Below are 20,283 nucleotides of genomic sequence, written 5' to 3' on the forward strand. Positions count from 1 at the left end.
AATAATGCTATAGGATTTTTTCATACATTACATTATTTTGATTTTTATATTTATTTTTTCAAAATATTTATTTTAAATTCCTCTATTTTCCCAAATTGTAAATTCCCTGCATTTCCAACACATTTATATTTGTACGCTTACCCTTACGCCTATTTCCCCGCATACACTTCTCTGAGTTGCGTTAGTGACCACAACGCTTTTTTCGGGTGGTTTCCCTGCATTTATATTTTCTGTAAATAACGACCACAATTGTTGGTATTAAACAAGTCCGCAAAAATTATTACTACCAACAAACGGGCCAAACACAACACAACCAGGCGCAGGCAACCAGCCAACCAACCAACAACGGTTAAATATTTACTATAACCTACATTCAACGAGACGTATAAGCGACCAACCGACCGACCGACCGACTGACTGAATAGAGAACCAAGGCACACACAACCCTCACACCTATAAAAATCTACTTAAATAAATGCATAAAATTACATATGTAGATATGTTGGTATGTAATAGTAGTTTATTTACACACTAATACAGATAAACTAAATGTCCAGATGAGTAACACACAGAGAGAAAGTGGCTTATGTAGGTACATTATTGAAATGCTTTTTATAATTTTTTTATATTTTCACATGGCCGACTGCAGTGGCTGCTGTTTCAATTAAAGGATTATTGAAATGAAGTTTCATTTATATTCGCAAATAAAAGGTTTTATTTCAATAAAAATGGAGTTAATTATTTCAAGGGATTGAACATGTGAATAACTTCTAAGTGAAGCAAAGCGGATTCTATAACTATAGTGATGGAATTAATATTAAAAGAAATATCAAAGTGTACAAGAATTAGCATCCATAAAAAATAACAGCTTTAAAATTAGTAATACAATAAGATCGGCTGGACCGAACTTCTAACATCTTCCGCAACATGAAAAGGACATTCAGAATACATCAAAACGATCGACCTTTCATATGCAATGTAGACTGTTGACAGGTGAGAATCCACGCCTCTTAAAGTCCTTGAAAAAGTATTCTTTAAATTCCTTGAAAAAAATATTCTTTAAAAAATGCACGCCTATTAAAGTTCTTGACAAAAAATATTCTCTAAAACATGCACGCCTATTAAAGTCCTTGAAAAAATATTCTTTAAAACATCCACGCCTCTTAAAGTCCTTGAAAAAATATTCTTTAAAACATCCACGCCTCTTAAGTCCTCCACGCCTCCTAAAAATATTGATTAAAACATCCACGCCTTTTAAAGTCCTTGAAAAAATATTCTTTAAAACATCCACGCCTCTCAAAGTCCTTGAAAAAATATTCTTTAAAACATCCACGCCTCTTAAAGTCCTTGAAAAAATATTCTTTAAAACATCCACGCCTCTTAAAGTCCTTGAAAAAATATTCTTTAAAACATCCACGCCTCTTAAAGTCCTTGAAAAAATATTCTTTAAAACATCCACGCCTCTTAAAGTCCTTGAAAAAATATTCTTTAAAACATCCACGCCTCTTAAAGTCCTTGAAAAAATATTCTTTAAAACATCCACGCCTCTTAAAGTCCTTGAAAAAATATTCTTTAAAACATCCACGCCTCTTAAAGTCCTTGAAAAAATATTCTTTAAAACATCCACGCCTCTTAAAGTCCTTGAAAAAATATTCTTTAAAACATCCACGCCTCTTAAAGTCCTTGAAAAAATATTCTTTAAAAAATCCACGCCTCTTAAAGTCCTTGAAAAAATATTCTTAAAAAAATCCACGCCTTGTTGTAGTCCTTTGAAAAAATATTCTTTAAAAAATCCACGCCTTGTTGTAGTCCTTTGAAAAAATATTCTTTAAAAAATCCACGCCTTGTTGTAGTCCTCTTCAAAAATATTCTTTAAAACATCCCTGCCTCTTAAAGTCCTTGAAAAAATATTCTTTAAAACATACACGCCTCTTAAAGTCCTTGAAAAAATATTCTTTAAAACATCCACGCCTCTTAAAGTCCTTGAAAAAATATTCTTTAAAACATCCACGCCTCTTAAAGTCCTTGAAAAAATATTCTTTAAAACATCCACGCCTCTTAAAGTCCTTGAAAAAATATTGTTTAAAAAATCCACGCCTTGTTGTAGTCCTTTGAAAAAATATTCTTTAAAAAATCAACGCCTTGTTGTAGTCCTTTGAAAAAATATTCTTTAAAAAATCCACGCCTTGTTGTAGTCCTTTGAAAAAATATTCTTTAAAAAATCCACGCCTTGTTGTAGTCCTTTGAAATAATATTCTTTAAAAAATCCACGCCTTGTTGTAGTCCTTTGAAAAATTGTTTGTAAAAAAATTTGGCAATACATTTGAAGACTGTTTTTAGTCTTCGGAGGAATTCGGTTGCTAAGTCTGTCGGAACTTGCCCTTTTTAATAACCCTTTTTAAAAATCTGAAATAAATAAAAAATGTGAACAAACTCCAACGGTCAATAGCCATAAATTCCAGCTGTGCGGGTCTTCTAATACGAAAAAGGTCTTTATTGGTTTTTATTTATTTGTGTATATAAATTGAAGTAAGTAGGCGAAAATTCGACAATTCACATACCGACACACATACAGACATAAACAATAACATGCATGTATGCGGTAAAGAAATGTAAAGCCATTCATAAAAGTAAACTTCTTTGGCAACATGTGTTTGCAATTATTTAATGAACTTCTTTTGTGTGTGTGTGTGTGTGTTGGTGTGTGAGAGAGAGAGTGTGTTCGAGGGGGCGTATAACTTGTGATGTTTTCTGTCTGACGCTGGGCTATACAAGGCGGTATTTTTTGGTTATTTTATTGTTATTTACTTTATTGTCGTTGTTGTTGCTGCTGTCGGTTTTTTTTTCTATTTAGGAAAACCACAAAAACCCAAAACATTTATTGGCTGAACAATGTTTTAAATAAAAGAAAGTCAAGATATTTTCTGTCTGTTGCTAAAGCAAATATGGCAGTAATAATTGTCAGTTCGGTTTTGTCACAGGATATGAGACTAAGGTCACACCCCCCATTTTAGGTTGTTTAGTAGATTTTTCTTTTATTTGGGACAAATATTTACAGACAATGTTCAAATAAAAACGGGATATTTATGGGTGTTGTTGTAGAGACATATATTTTCATCGATACTTTTAAAACGTTAATGGGAAAATTTATGTCGAAAAATGTTTCGTTCAAATAATTATTAATTATATTATCCAGCCTCATGGCATTGATATAATTGACATTTTTGTATACAAATTATTAAATTCTAATTATGAATTTCAATGTAAAACTTCGAAAACACTCCGACCTAGATTGACTGAATAAAATTGGGCAACAAGATGTAAAAGTTAAAATAACAAAATATCCAATTAATGAGACAAAAATACATTTCGGGGGAGTACCCTTTTAAATATTTTTCATATTTTAAATATTTCCAAACGTGGATTACTTAAATAATATTGTTATCGTTTTAGAATATCCAAGGCGTAGATTTTTTAAGGAATATTTTTTCAAGGACTATCAGAGGCGTGGATTATTTAAAGAATATTTTTCAAGGACTATCAGAGGCGTGGATTTTTGAAAGAATATTTCTCAAGGACTATCAGAGGCGTGGATTATTTAAAGAATATTTTTTTATAAGGACTATCAGAGGCGTGGATTATTTAAAGAATATTTCTTCAAGGACTACAACAACGCGTGGAGTTTTTAAAGAATATTTTTTCAAGGACTATAACAGGCGTGGAGTTTTTAAGAATATTTTTTCAAGGACTTTAATAGGCGTGGATTTTTAAAGAATATTTTTTCAAGGACTTTAATAGGCGTGGATTTTTAAAGAATATTTTTTCAAGGACTTTAATAGGCGTGGATTTTTAAAGAATATTTTTTCAAGGACTACAACAACGCGTGGATTTTTCAAAGAATATTTTTTCAAGGACTATCCAAGGCGTGGATTTTTTAAAGAATATTTTTTCAAGGACTATCCAAGGCGTGGATTTTTTAAAGAATATTTTTTCAAGGACTATCCAAGGCGTGGATTTTTTAAAGAATATTTTTTCAAGGACTATCCAAGGCGTGGATTTTTTAAAGAATATTTTTTCAAGGACTATCCAAGGCGTGGATTTTTTAAAGAATATTTTTTTCAAGGACTATCCAAGGCGTGGATTTTTTAAAGAATATTTTTTTCAAGGACTATCCAAGGCGTGGATTTTTTAAAGAATATTTTTTTCAAGGACTATCCAAGGCGTGGATTTTTTAAAGAATATTTTTTTCAAGGACTATCCAAGGCGTGGATTTTTTAAAGAATATTTTTTTCAAGGACTATCCAAGGCGTGGATTTATTAAAGAATATTTTTTCAAGGACTATCCAAGGCGTGGGATTTTTTAAACATACCTCAAGGAAGGCATGGATTTTTTGAAAAATTTTTTTCAAGGACTCAAAGAATATTTTTTTCAACAAAAGTTTCAAACATATAAATCCAAGGCTTAGTTTCCTAGACTAATTCTAGACAAAAGTTTCAAACATATAACATTTTCTATTCTGAGTAATAAATATTTCCCTACTACTGAATTTGGTGTTAAATTTTCTTCGTTTGTGCGTGTCTCTGGCGTTTTATTTGAAATGTGTATGTTTGTATAAAAATGAAATGGATTTTCTTACACATTAGTAGACAGTCGTTACGACCCTAACATAAAACGCGAAAATAAGAAAAAAACTGACAAGGGGAATGTACGATAAACTAAGTACATGTTTGTATATTGAAAAACAAACTTTTTTATGGGAATTACAATGGGCAAAGAAACAGAACTATAAATGGAAACAAACATATATCACATGTGGAGGGCTGGAAAGAAATACAAATAGAGGCTCCACAAAACCATTATTTACACTCAAGAAAATGAGTCAGTATGTAATTTAACTTTAAAGCAGAAATTATAATATTTTGAATTTACCTTAGTTGTGTCTTTGTTGTGACTTACCTAAAAATAAATGAAAGAAAATATATTAATAAATGACAAAAAAAATTTAATAAAATTAATAACATTATACATTTATATGAATAATATTTAACTGTTCAAGAAGTACAAATCCGATATTATTGCCTTACAGGAAATGAAATGGAAAGGGACAGGCTTAAGTAAATCAGATGATTACGCACTGTAGGGAGATACACCCCTGATCCAATGACGGTATAGATTGTATACAACCTAGCGAAGATGAGGTCAGAATAGCAATCGATCTGCTGAAGAATAATAAAGCAGCAGGTGCCGATGTATTACCATCCGAACTATTAAAGACCGGTGGTCAGATCCTGATTAGGAGCATGCACTAACTGATTAGTACAATTTTGCTAGAAGATGCCAAATGATTGGAACCTCAGCATCCTGTGTCCCGTGAATAAAAAGGAGACAAACCACATGTGGCAACTATAGAGGTCTCCTTCCAATCGCATATAGAGTGCTATCCAGCGTGCTCTGTGAATGACATTATTGCACCATAAAAATTTGGCTTCAGACCTGGCAAATCCACCATAGACAAGATTGTCAAACAACGCCAAATCCTGGAAAAGGCCCACGAAAAAACCCGACACATTCCACCTATTCATCGACTACAAAGCTGCAGTCGACAGCCCAATCCGCTCAAAGGCATTTAAAGTCATGTCTGCGTTTGGCATTCCTGCACAATTAATAGGTCTATGCAGAATAACTTTAAATGGCACAAGGTCAGCATTTAAAGTCGGAAAAACCTCTCTGAGCCCTTCAATAACGAAGGAGTATTCAGACAATGTAATAGCCTGTCGTGTTACCTGTTTAACATCCTGCTGAAAAAGGTCATACGAGATTTAAATGTGAACAGAAATGACACTCTGTACACCAAACAACCCATGTGACTCGAATACGCCGATGACATCGAACTAATGGGTCGAACATTGAGAAGGAGTCTGCTAAAATGGAACTGGCAGTAAATGGCAAGAAGGCCAAGTTGATGGAATCAACACACAAGACGTCTAGTAGATTAGGACCAACTGTGGAACATGAGAACTACAGCTTCGAGGTAGTAAAAATTGTATATACCTTGGTACTGCCATTAATAAAACAAGCTGCTGGCTAGGTCATGCTGTGAGAATGGATGAGTGTGCCCCAGCACAAAAGGCATTTAAAAAAGAGCCAACTGAAAGATCAAGCCAATGGAAAGATCAAGTGGATGACAACATTTCCGAACATATTGGAAGAGCCCAGCTCAAATTGAAAGAGATGGGCAAAAGACCGTCGCGCATGGTTTAGTATCATTTAGTACTTTTCGTATACATAAATAATTTTTTTAAAACCTACCTCAATCCTGTAGTACAATAGTAGTCCTAATTCCGAATAGTAGTCCTATTCAATACACTCATTTAGACGCAAATAGTACTAAATTTAGTACCATTTTGCACTTTTTATATACATAAGTACGAATTTCTTAAACCATTTCCATACATCAACACCACTTCCCAAGATTTCAAGATTCTAGCTATATATGTTGAATATATATACAACAACCCACACTCAAAATTTCAAGCTTCTAGCTTTAGCCGTTTCGTCTGGGCGATGGTCTGTCTGTCAGTCTCTCACTTACTTAACACTAAACTCTTTTATTTTTATACCCTTCACCACACTGTGGTACAGGGTATTATGTCTTTGTGCATATGTTTGTAACAGGCAAAAGGAATCGAGATAGACCCATGGTTCCTATTGAGAATATGCATAGAATCACTTTCTGAGTCGATTTATGCATGTCCGTCCGTCTGTAGATGTTAAATTGTAAACAAAGTACAGCTCGCATTTATAAACCGATTTAGATGAAATTTGGCAGAAGTCACTTATTTGGCCCAAGGACGAACCCTATTGAAATTGGGAAAAATCGGTTCAGATTTAGATATAGCTCCCATATATATTTTTGTCCGATCTACGGACTTTAGTCCCTTAAAATCGTTCGATTTGCACGAATTTTGACATAGCGCACTGAATTAAGTCTAGAATTATGTGTGCTAAGTTTCGTGAAAATCGCTTCAGATTTAGATATAGCTCCCATATATATCTTCGTCCGATTTTACGTAAATGGTGTACGAATATCCCTAAAAATCTTTCGATTTGCACGAATTTTGGCATAGCGTACTGAATTAAGTCTAGAATGATGTGTGCTAAGTTTCGTGAAAATCGGTTCAGATTTAGATATAGCTCACATATAGATTTTCGTCCGATTTTACGTAAATGGTGCACCAAAGTCCCTGAAAATCCGTCGTGTTGCACGAATTTTGGAATAGTTCATTTAATTAAGTCTAGAAAGACCTGTTCTAAGTTTTGAGAAAATCGGTTCAGATTTAGATATAGCTCCCATATATAGTTTCGCCCAATTTTAGATAAATAGTGCACCAAAGTCCCCATATATCTTTCGATTTTGGGATAGCGTAGTGAATTAAATATAGAATGATGTGTGCAAAGTTTCGTGAAAATCGGTTCAGATTTACATATACCTCTATATATATTTCCGTCCGATTTTAAGTAAATGGTGCACTAAAGATCCATACCTAGGCCGATTGACACAACGTACTGAAGTTAATATAAATTAATCTCTGATAAGTTTCCTTGAAATCGGTTCGGCATATTCATGTTAATTGTACACCAAATAATCAATGAGTGTCTGATTGAGATTAAACTATAAACAGTGCAGCATACCGAATAGCGTGTGTCAAGTTTCCTTAAAATCGGTTTACAAACTTTAGCATAGGTTGCAAAATGACATGTGTAGGGATTGATGTTAGTCGGTTCAGATATAGATAAAGATCACATATTTAAGTTCGTTCAATTTCATGTCAATTTTCCTTCGAAAAATCGACGTCTTTTAGGATACATATGTTGAATATACCCAAAGTGGTGAAGGGTATCATATAGTCGCCCAGTCCGACTTTACTACTTTCCTCACTGGTTTTATAGATAAAGCAGTGCTTGTGCATGGTCCTTAAAAACTTCTGATGCTCAAATACCACAATACCGTCGGGATTAGAAAGTTTACGCATGTAATTGTGGTATGAACAAGGATTGTATTTTCAAATTATCAGGATTAATTATTGCTGATAACCTCAGCTGTCAGTCAGCAACACTTTTTCGGAAAAAGATAAATACCTAAATTTCGCATCAATGCGTTTTCAATCTGGCTATTATAATTAATATATTTAAATCTATTTCCTATATAAGAACAATAATACAAATATTTTTTCTTTGAGTGTATGTATGCATATATATCCTACATACATATTATTCAAGCTTACAATAATAACAATGCAAACATTAGAGATTACATTGCATTGAATGCGTGCCGATTTTCAAATCAACATTGGTAATTTTTATTGTTGCTTGCTTTCGCTTTTATTTCACTTTCTAGTTTTGTATTTCATTTCATGGAAGCTATTTAGTCTCGGGGTTTTTATTTATTCTTCTGCCCACTCTATCCCCTCAACTTTAGTTATGTTTTGTCAGCTTGCTCTCACCCCGACTTGGAAAACATACTATGTGCATGGAGGAATGAATGTTACAATTTACAATGACTGTAAAATAAGCTGGGGATGTTTCTTGTCTGGCTGGCTGGTTGGTTGGCTGAATAGCTTCTGCTTGGCAGCTTGGCTTGACTGTTCGGCGATGACACAGTTTGCGGTTGACTATGACAATGCTAAAGAATTACCGATGAGGTATCAACTACTCTAACTGCCATCGAAGGACTCTTGTGGTTCGGGGTTTTATACCAGCGAGAGATGTTTTGTTGTTGTTCATGTGTATGTGTGTGTTGTTTTTAATTAAATGTATGTTTTGTTGCCACCACAAAACCCCACCATTCACGATGACTGTTGTGCTGTGTTGCTGTGTCTCGTCGCAGCCTTTTTTTCTTAGTAGCAGAATTAACTTAACATATTTTATTTTGTTATCACTGCACGATAATGTTGTGTGCCGTCGTAGTACACTAAAACATTTTCGTTTATTTATTTATGTATGAATGTGTGGCTCTTTAACAGCTTTTAAATAAGTCGAAGCTGAGTAGCAAGCAGTTAAAGGTATTTTTCTCGTTTACGGAATGGAATTTCTTGTTCAACTTGAACAACATCATGGGTCGTAAAAACGTGACTTTGGCTTTTGACTTAATTAGAAATTGCTGGCGTCGGTGTGAGTGCGTGTGTCTGTGTTAGTAGGTGCGTCTAGATTAACAGAAAAAAATGCATTGGAAATTAAAATTGTCTCAGGGAATTGTTGAAGTCACATTGAAAATTCTATAAGCATTTAAAATTGGTTTTGTAATTTTCAATGTGATTTTTTATTTTATATTTTGTAACCAAACCATTTTTTATATCGAAAGGTCAAATAATTTAGAAGGAAAAAGGGTATAATTAAAGGAATGTATGATATAAATATAATTTTTTTTATATAAAAATGTGTTTTATTATGAAATATTTATTACGCATGAATGGAAACGATTTAAAGAAGGCATATATTAAAATATTTATTCAAAGCTATCATTATCGAGATTTCAACAGGCGACATAAAATTTTACATAGAATAATAATAAATGAGATGTCTGATAAATATTTCGAGGTATTAGAAACGACAAATTTGGTCTACACTCCACAGTAATTCGAGGCTAACGGGTTGAGTCCAAAATCTTTTGTGACATGTCATCGTGACTCTGCTTTTGGATTTAGTACTTATACCTAAAGACGATTGGAGTTGATCTTGGAAAGAAAGATTTAGATGATTGGCACATTTAAAACCAGTAAGGAAAGTAGTAAAGTCGGACGGGCCGACTATTTGATACCCTTCACCATTTTGGGTAGATTCAACAAATGAATCCTAACGTACGTTGCATTTTTAAAGGACCAGTAAAATTAAGTTGGATCCATAAACATCTCATTCTGCAAGCGATAATACATTTTTCATTTGGTCAGATATAGAAGCTATATCTAAATCTGAACCGATATTCAGGAAAATTAACTCATATCATTCTAGACCTAATTCATTATGCTGGTCCAAAATTCAGGCAAATCGAAAGATATTTAGGGACTTTGGTACACAAATCGAAATATATATATATATATATATATATATGGGATATATAGCGATTTTCATGAAACTTAGCACACATCATTCTAGGCTTAATTAAGTACGATGTGCCAAATTTCGTGCAAATCGAAAGATATATAGGGACTTTGGTGCACCATTTAAATTAAATCGGACGAAAATATATATGGGAGCTATATCTAAATCTGAACCGATTTTTCCCAATTTCTATAGGGTTCGTCATTGGTCCAAATAAGTGACCTTGCCAAATTTCATCCAAATCGGATCATAAATGCGACCTGTACTTTGTTCACAATAATACATGGACGGACATGCCTAAATCAACTCAGAAAGTGATTCTATACATATTCTCATGTGTCTATCTCGTTTTCTTTTGCCTTTTACAAACATATGCACAAAGACATAATACCCTGTACCACAATGTGGTGAAGAGTATAATTAATGAAATGCTCAGCGAATATCTTTGATCTGAGATCCAGTACGAAACTTGGGATATATACAAAATTTAACATTTTTATATAACCCATACTGACCTTTCCGCGGTGTCAACTGGGTAGCTACTTTCATCACCCGTTGAAATATGTGCCGTGTGTTCAACCATAAGAACTATAATAAATGTGCTGAGGCGACGGGTTAGTTGCCAGTTTTCGCTTTGGCGGATGTACTCAAAAAGTACAAAGCCGATATAATTGTCTCAGGGAAATGCGATAGAAAGGGGCAGACGTAAGTAAATCAGATGACTACGCACTATATTATAGCTGCACTACACTGCACATTACATTAAAATTCTACTAGGAGATTTTAATACAAAAATCGTAAGGGGAATTTTTTTTGGACCCACGTCGGAGAATTCAGCCTACATGAAGAAACATCAACATCATCAAATACATGGCAGTTAGCAGTACCAGATTCAAGCATCTCGGTCTACCTGGATTTCTCCCGATCAATCAACGAAAAATCAAATTGATCATGTTTTAGACGTTCGATCGATACGAGGAACGAATATCGATTCGGACCATTACCTTGTGGCACAAAGGTTCGCACTCGTCTTAATGTAGCAGCAAAGGTGATATCAATGTAGCACGAAAACTGGACGTCGAAAAGCTTCAAACACAACAGACATCAGATGCCTATTTGTCCCGATAATAGTATAGAAGCACAATAGCAAAGATTGTCCCACTCCCCACAAACTGTGGGAGTGGGTAATCAACACTTGTAAACCTAAGACCACCACCAAGAAACCCGTGGTACGATCAGGAGTGTCGTAATGCTACTGAGGAGAAAAACGCAGCGCAGAAAAAAATAAAGAACAAGAAAAGCGTGAGCGTGAGTCAATGACATTATAGCACCATAACAATGCGGCTTCAGACATGGAAAATCCACTATGGGCCATATTTTCACACTGCGACACAAGGTCAGCAATTAAAGCCGGAAAGGACCTCTCGGAGCCCTTCAATACCGAACGAGGATTCAGACAAGGTGGCAGTTTTTCGTGTGATCTTTTTAACATCCTGCTCATATGGCCTTTTATACGAGATGCAAATGTGAACAGAAATGGCACCCTGTACATCAAACAGCATATATTATGTTATGTTACGCTGACGACATCGATATAATGGGTTGGAAATTGCGAGCGGTAACAGTCACTTTTGAACGAATTGAGAAGGTGTCTATCAAAGTGGAACAAGCAGTAAATGGCGAGAAGAGCAAACTGATGGCATAAACGCCATAAACAACATAAATACAACCAATAACATCAGCTTTGAAATCCGGAGAGGAATAGTGTTGACCAACAGATGCTACTATGGCCTGAGTAAGAAATTCAAAAACAAGGCAACATCTTGCCAGACCAAACTCACACTTTACAAGACACTGATATAACCCCTGCATTTGTATGGATCTGAAGCATTGGTACTTGCGCAAGAAAATAAGGCATACTGCTAATTTGCACAACTCAAATCAATGCATTTTAAGCGGTCCATAACGTGGAATAGATGGGTAGTACATTCCTGCACATTTTCTTTCTTTCACATTTTGGCAGAACATTTGTAGGAATGGATGAGGAAAAGCGAGTCAACTGAGGATTCACTCGGAAATGGAAGGCCACGAATTCGATGGAATAATCAAGTGGTAGACAACATCTCCGAACATGGTCTTTATAATTAGATGAGCTGCTTGCAAGACCGACGCGCCTGGAAATCGTTTTTAATTTACGACTCGAATCAATGCAAACTTAACACACATAATGTGGAATATATAGTGCGCTATACCCAATTTCGCGCAAATCCACGCATTTGCACCATTTACCTTTCGATTCAGAAAATATATATGGGAGCTATATTAATATTCCGATTTTTTAATTTCATAGGAGTTGTATTGGGCCAAATAAGTGAATTGTCCCAAATTTCATCCAAATCAGATAATAAATGCAACCTGTACTTTGTTTACAATTTAACATCAACAGACCTGGTATGAACACATATGGTTAGAAAGTGATTTCTATGCATTTTCAAAACACATCGGTGCATTATTACATTTTAAAGTACCTATCAGAATCGATGCTTTTCGCCATTGATTTAAGATCATATCTTGGAAACATATTTATTGGATTTAAATCGTTAAAGTTTTTATACATAACGTAAAGAAACATGGTACAAATCCCATATTTTTTGTTAAGATCTCAGAACTGTCCCAATAAAAATATTTTAATTGTTTCCTAAATATTTGTTAAATTTTTGAATAATTATATTTTTCACTTGCAAAAAAATGTTAGAATCCATCTTTTTTGGAAGAAATTAAAATTATAAATTCCAAAAATAAGTGTAAATTTTCCCACTGAACACCGAGTTTCAATTACTTCTCAAATATACGAGTATTTACGTTCATGACATTGGAGATGTTGTTACAGTTGTTGTTGTTATTATTTGTGTTTCTCAATGTCTCGAGGGTAAAATTACACTCTTATAAACACTGTCATTATAATTATTATTTCATATTGTTTGTTTTTTATTTCTGTTATGTTTATATGTACGTGTAACAGTAGCCGTATGCAAAAATATGCTAAGCTACCAAACAACCTACACCCACACCCAGACGCACACACACACACCAGACACCCAGAGGTGAACCGACAGACTGAATCTGAAATTTCAATACAATTATTATGTTCAACATAATTTACATATTAATTGTTTCACGTTGTAATTGTGGAGATGTCGCAACAAATCTCAATTGTTCTGCCAGGCTGGCAGTCAGGGAGCCAACCAATCTGTATGTCTGCCAGTCAGTCAGTCTGCTCAGCTCAGTCAAGTGTACTGTTCATACACTCAACATCGTTAAATGAACTGCCATTGAGAACACATCATAATGTAGGAATATTTAAATATATATGAGGGAGGGAGTGTGTAAGGGGTGTTAATGGAGGGATGGTTGGTTGGTAGGTGGTAACGACAGTTTAAAACAGAATATAATTTTACAAAGAGATAACAACAAAATTCCGTAGCAGGTGAAATATCTGACAAGTGTTTTTGGTCGAATTTTTATGACATTCCAATAAAGCGGAGCAGAACAACTGAAACATGCAGCTAGGGAACGATATAATTGTTTAGCTTGTTTTTCACGATGATTACAAAAAAATTTGCAAAAACGTCTTGGAAAATGTATATGTAGGTATGATGAACGTGCGTGGAATTATGAAATGTGCAAAGAAGAATTTTCATCAGTCGAAGCACAGAGCGAATACTTTTAATGAATACCGCCATCACCAGCATATAATTATGACAGTTTCGATGGGGAATATTTAGGATGTTTCTCTGAAATACAACAAATTATATGTGTGTTCTTAAAAGTGAAAGGAACAATTCTAAACAATTAGAATATGTGTAGCATGAAATCATGACAAATGAATTTAATTTTAAGGCCTTAACAATTTTGACAATTGGTATTCACTTATTATTTAAATAATTGATTTTTAAATCGATATTTTTCAAGGACTATGTGAGCAATAGGCGTGGATTTTTTAAACAATATTTTTTCAACGACTATCAGAGCAGTAGGCGAAGATTTTTTAAAGAATATATTTCCAGGACCTATCCGAGCGATAAGTGTGGATTTTTTAAGAATATTTTTTCAACGACTATCAGAGCAATAGGCGTGGATTTTTTAAAGAATATTTTTTCAAGGACTATCAGAGCAATAGGCGTGGATTTTTTAAGGATATTTTGTGAAGGACTATCAGAGCAATAGGCGTGGATTTTTAAAGGATATTTTGTGAAGGACTATCAGAGCAATAGGCGTGGATTTTTAAAGGATATTTTGTGAAGGACTATCAGAGCAATAGGCGTGGATTTTTTAAAGAATATTTTTTCAGCGACTATCAGACCACCAAGTGTGGATTTTTTAAAGAATATTTTTTCAACGACTATCAGACCACCAAGCGTGGATTTTTTAAAGAATATTTTGTCAAGGACTATAAGACCACCAAGCGTGGATTTTTTAATAATATTTTTTCAACGACTATCAGTCCACCAAGCGTGGATTTTTTAAGAATATTTTTTCAAGAAACTATTTGAGCAATAGGCGTGGATTTTTCAAATAATAAGTTTTTAAGGACTATCAGAGCAATAGATGTGGATTTTTTAAACAATATTTTTTCAGCGAATATTTTTTTTAAACAATATTTTTTCAGCGACTATCTGGGCTAATGCCAGATATGCATATATTTGAATATACAAATATAATTTAAACAATGTGTGTTGAGATGTATATAGAAGAGTTTCCATCTATCACGCCCTCACATTTTTTGTGAAATGTGACCAAACAATCAAAATTCTCGGAATACAAAATAATATTCCTCAGCGTGAATGATATTTCCTATGTCACATAAGAATAACATATCAATGTGTAAAAAGAAAAATAATATAAAATGACAGATAAATTCCTGTATATGTCCAAAGACAAACAAACAACATAACATACATCAAAGACAGAAGAAAAATATATAAACTCCTGGTTAAAAAAAATCCTTCACAGGAAACATTTGCATATGAATGTAGGTACTCCCAAGTGGCAACTCCTACTTTGCATATATGCAAAAGCTACATTCAATGAAACAACAACACTTTTAACTAAAAAGTACCGACAAACAAAATTACATGTCATTTTCTTATGATGAAGTTTGCACAATGGTTATATGGTGATTAGAATTATTGTACCAAGAGGATATATATGTAGGGTATAATCACTTCCTCTTCCTACAAGCTGGGATTTTAGGGAGAATTTTAAAGGAATATAAAAGGTCATAATTTTTATTTAGTATTTCACGGAATAATATTGATAATATGAGATCAAAAAGTGTGGGCTTTAAGGGATTTTTGTTGAAGTGTGTCAGAGTCTGTGGTATTTTAAGGAATATTTTCGAAAGACTATCAGGGTCATATGATTGGATATTTAAGAAATATTTGATCAAGGATTTTCTGAGGTTTTAGCATGGATTTTTATGGAATATTTTTTAAGTACTATCAGAGTCACAAGGGTGCTTTTTTAGAGAATTTGTTCAAGAAATATCAGAGCTATTAACGCAAATTTTTAAGGTATATTTTCTGAAGGACTGTCGGAGCTATGAGCACTGATTCAATGGAGCTATAAATCTAGATTTTAATGAATATATTTAAGGATTATGGCATCAACATGCTTGAATTATTTAAAGAATATTTTTCAAGGACTTTCCAGAATACCGATATATTTAATATAAAATATTTTAATGAAATATAAAAGACAATGAGTGTTATAATCGTGAATTTGTTAATGTATTTTTAAATAATAACTTTAAAGATGATCGGATTTGTAAAGACTATCACAGAAATAAGCGTGAACTTTTACAGAATATTTTATAAGTGCAATAACATTTTTATTAGGATATATATTTTCGAGGGTTATCGAAGCTATAAGCCTGGATTTTTTAAGGATCACTTTTCACTACCTATGACCTTGGCCTTTTAAATACTACTTTTTCAACGTCTATTCGAGAAATAATAGTGTATTTTTATAGCCTACACAACTATGTTGTCAGGGTATTATAACTTTGTGCAGCCCCAAGAGTTTGTAACGCCTCGAAATATTGGTTCTAGACCCACCTTTCATATCGCCATATCGTCATAGACGATCTAGACATGAGTGTCCGTCCGTCTGTCCATTATAAATTGTAAACACGATACAGGCCACAGTTATGGACTAATCTTCACGAATGTAGGATAGGTTCTGCCCAATGAAGACCCCTATTGTTTTTGGTAAAGATCGGTTAATATTTGGGGGATGAAATGGACCAAAAACCGTGTTTTGTCTGATTTTCTGGTCGCAATTATGGCCCAAACAACGCGAATTTTTAACATGGAGAAGAGGATCGGGCCAAAGAATGAGCATGACTGTTTTGATGAGGATCGGTCAATATTCAGTGGGTCAAATGGACCATGACTTTTGTGTGAAAAATTACAAAATTTGTATTCTATGGCGTATATATTTACTCCTGATGGACATAGACCCGATAAGTTGATAGTATATCCAAGAGGAGTGGACCCTGACAATATTTAGTGGGTCAAATGGACTCTGATAACAAAATTTGTATTCTATGGCGTATAAATTGATACCAATTATATTGATGTACGTACTCGAATGTGGGATTTAAACATAACTAGGTTCTTACGTATTCAGATAGTATTTAGTAACCCATTAACATTAGAGAGCCCCGTTCAACTATACTGCTCCGCTCACTGGTTTAAACAATACTTTTCAATGATTATTAGCAGTATAGCAATGGTTTTAAAGATGATTTCTGTATGACCTATCATAGCTATAAATGTAAATTTTCTAGCTTCTATGGTTATTATATACCTATGCATCACCAGGTGATATAATTTTGCTCCTTTTATAAACATGTGCCGACCACTGTGCCATCAGCCGCCGTAATGGAATTACTGTATGTTTGTGTCGGTTTTGTTTTTATCTGACTCCTCTTACAACATACAAATAAGTCGTAATGATTCTGTGAATTCTTTTATGTTTTCCACGCCTTCACTGCGTTGAGTAATGAAATTTGTTTTTTCTATTCCCCAAACAAAAATGACACAGGAAAACGAAAATACATAAAACACCCTGTGATTAAAAGTTTTTTTGGCGGTTTGGTTCCCTTATCAGATAAAATTTGCATTCTATTTGTTTCTTTATTAAAAGATATGAAAGTGTTGATAACAGTTTACACTAGTTCAAGGTTGTTACTGGAAATTTTGTTTTAATTTTTTTTCGAGTAAATTCGTAGGGGGATTGTTTTTGTAAAGCTACAAAGAAAAAACCATTAATAGCTCCATTGTTCGAATAAGAGGGTGTTGGGGAGAATAAGTAATTAATTTAGGGAGGAGTGAGGGTGGGTTTTGATTATGGAATCTGGATGTTAACCTTGAAGGAAAAGGTTTTCGAAACCATATTTAAAAATCCACCCCTATTGCTGTTTTAGTCCTTGAAAAACTATTATTTAACAAACCCACGCCTATTGCTCTGATACTCTTTAAAAAATATTTTTTAAAAAAAATCCACGCCTATTACTCCAATAGTCCTATTGCTGTGATAGTCCTTAAAAATAATATTCTTAAAAAATCCCCGCCTATTGCTGTGATAGTCCTTAAAAATAATATTCTTAAAAAATCCCCGCCTATTGCTGTGATAGTCCTTAAAAATAATATTCTTAAAAATCCACGCCTATTGCTGTGATAGTCCTTAAAAATAATATTCTTAAAAATCCACGCCTATTGCTGTGATAGTCCTTAAAAATAATACTCTTAAAAAATCCACGCCTATTGCTGTGATAGTCCTTAAAAATAATATTCTTAAAAAATCCACGCCTATTGCTGTGATAGTCCTTAAAAATAATATTCTTAAAAAATCCACGCCTATTGCTGTGATTGTCCTTAAAAATAATATTCTTAAAAAATCCACGCCTATTGCTGTGATAGTCCTTAAAAATAATATTCTTAAAAAATCCACGCATGTTGCTGTGATAGTCCTTAAAAATAATATTCTTAAAAAATCCACGCCTAGAGCTGTGATAGTCCTTAAAAATAATATTCTTAAAAAATCCACGCCTATTGCTGTGATAGTCCTTAAAAATAATATTCTTAAAAAATCCACGCCAATTGCTGTGATAGTCCTTAAAAATAATATTCTTAAAAAATCCACGCCTATTGCTGTGGTAGTCCTTAAAAATAATATTCTTAAAAAATCCACGCCTATTGGTGTGATAGTCCTTAAAAATAATATTCTTAAAAAATCCACGCCTATTGCTGTGATAGTCCCTTAAAATAATATTCTTCAAAAATCCACGCCTATTGCTGTGATAGTCCTTGGAAAACTAGTCTTTAAAAAATCCACGCCTATTGCTGTGATAGTCCTTGGAAAAATAGTCTTTAAAAAATCCACGCCTATTGCTGTGATAGTCCTTGGAAAATAGTCTTTAAAAAATCCACGCCTATTGCTGTGATAGTCCTTAAAAATAATATTCTTAAAAAATCCACGCCTATTGCTGTGATAGTCCTTAAAAATAATATTCTTAAAAAATCCACGCCTATTGCTGTGATAGTCCTTAAAAATAATATTCTTAAAAAATCCACGCCTATTGCTGTGATAGTCCTTAAAAATAATATTCTTAAAAAATCCACGCCTATTGCTGTGATAGTCCTTAAAAATAATATTCTTAAAAAATCCACGCCTATTGCTGTGATAGTCCTTAAAAATAATATTCTTAAAAAATCCACGCCTATTGCTGTGATAGTCCCTTAAAATAATATTCTTAAAAAATCCACGCCTATTGCTGTGATAGTCCTTAAAAAATATTCTTTAAAAAATCCACGCCTTATTGCAGTTCCTTAAAAAAATATTCTTAAAAAATCCACGTCCTTAAAAATAATATTCTTAAAAAATTGCCTATTGCTGTGATAGTCCTTAAAAATATTCTTAAAAAATCCACGCCTATTGCTGCGATAGTCCTTAAAAATAATATTCTTAAAAAATCCACGCTATTGCTATTAAAAATAATATTCTTAAAAAATCCACGCCTATAGTCCTTAAAAATAACATTCTTAAAAAAGCCACGCATATTGCTGTGATAGGCGTGTAAAAAATATGCTTGAAAACTATTAAATTATGACAATTTGTTATTCATTTTATTTATTATTTTCCAAATCCTAATATTTGTGTGTATTCGTGTTATAGACTTCCTTTTCGGAGCACAAATTTTTATATTTACGATGTGGTCCAGTTGTACAAGCACTTGCCGGCTTTCCTGGTCTATAAATCGGCACTTGATAAAAATTCGTAAATGAGTAATCACAGGCCAAATATAGCTCATTGGTACCATTCGGTGAGGTTTGTCGCATTACAGAGCATCCCACTTCGTCGGCACGTTCCTGGGCAAACATTGTAAAGTGGCCAATCATTGGAGCACTAGAAAACAATTTGTATTAAAAAACCAAAAGTATTTTTTTTTCATAGAATTCCGAAGCCTTACTTCTTTGGTCGTATCGGAAACTTGACAATATCATTCATTGTCATATATCGTTTTTCTTGAAACCAATAATCAATGAGAAATTCCACCACCATTTCGGTGGTTAAATTAAAATTTGACCAATGTAAAAATGCCAAATTTTGTCCAACATAACGATGATCGGGTGTGGGACGACATTTATCATGTTTCATTTCACATTGTAGCAAATTCAGCCCGGACAAAAATTCAAATTCTTTATTCCATTTCATAGAGGCCATACGTTTGGCTGTACCGAAACCTTTTACCTTACCACCAGCCAAATTGTTGCGATATCTATTGTGTACATTCAATATGAAGTTACGCAGTTTTGGTGTCATTTTCAGAAACTTAGCATTGGGATAACATTTTTTGGAGAATTTCTGAAAAATTACACATTTATTAAAACCAATATTATTCGTTATATATTTCCTCACCCAAGTACTTTTGCAGGCTATGTGTTCTTTACAATAATTGCATGGATTGCCACTGATTGTTCCGTATTTGGAATAGGTTTTCAATGCAAAAATACATGTTGCGCAAACAACAATAGTAATGTAAATATATATTCGACTAATCATATTGAACTAAACTTGGAAACGTTTGATGTAGTCACAATGGTGAATGCTTTAAAAAA

At 33.5% G+C, this 20,283-nt stretch overlaps 1 protein-coding gene across 1 annotated transcript; it reads right to left on the reverse strand.

Moving 5' to 3' along the window:
- Window positions 1–19,311: 19,311 nt before the first annotated feature.
- Window positions 19,312–19,987, reverse strand: LOC133327584 (antigen 5 like allergen Cul n 1-like). Its single transcript, XM_061536100.1, has 2 exons — window positions 19,635–19,987; window positions 19,312–19,570 (listed from the first exon to the last, which is right to left on the reverse strand). Exons 1-2 carry the CDS (start codon window positions 19,985–19,987, stop codon window positions 19,312–19,314), a joined length of 612 nt encoding a protein of 203 aa, XP_061392084.1.
- Between the last annotated feature and the right edge of the window lie 296 nt (window positions 19,988–20,283).

Source organism: Musca vetustissima, unplaced genomic scaffold (assembly GCF_032173495.1).
Source record: "Musca vetustissima isolate MV318-11 ecotype Yass unplaced genomic scaffold, APGP_CSIRO_Mvet_v1 utg7812, whole genome shotgun sequence".
In the NCBI taxonomy this organism is placed as follows: Eukaryota; Metazoa; Arthropoda; class Insecta; order Diptera; family Muscidae; genus Musca; species Musca vetustissima.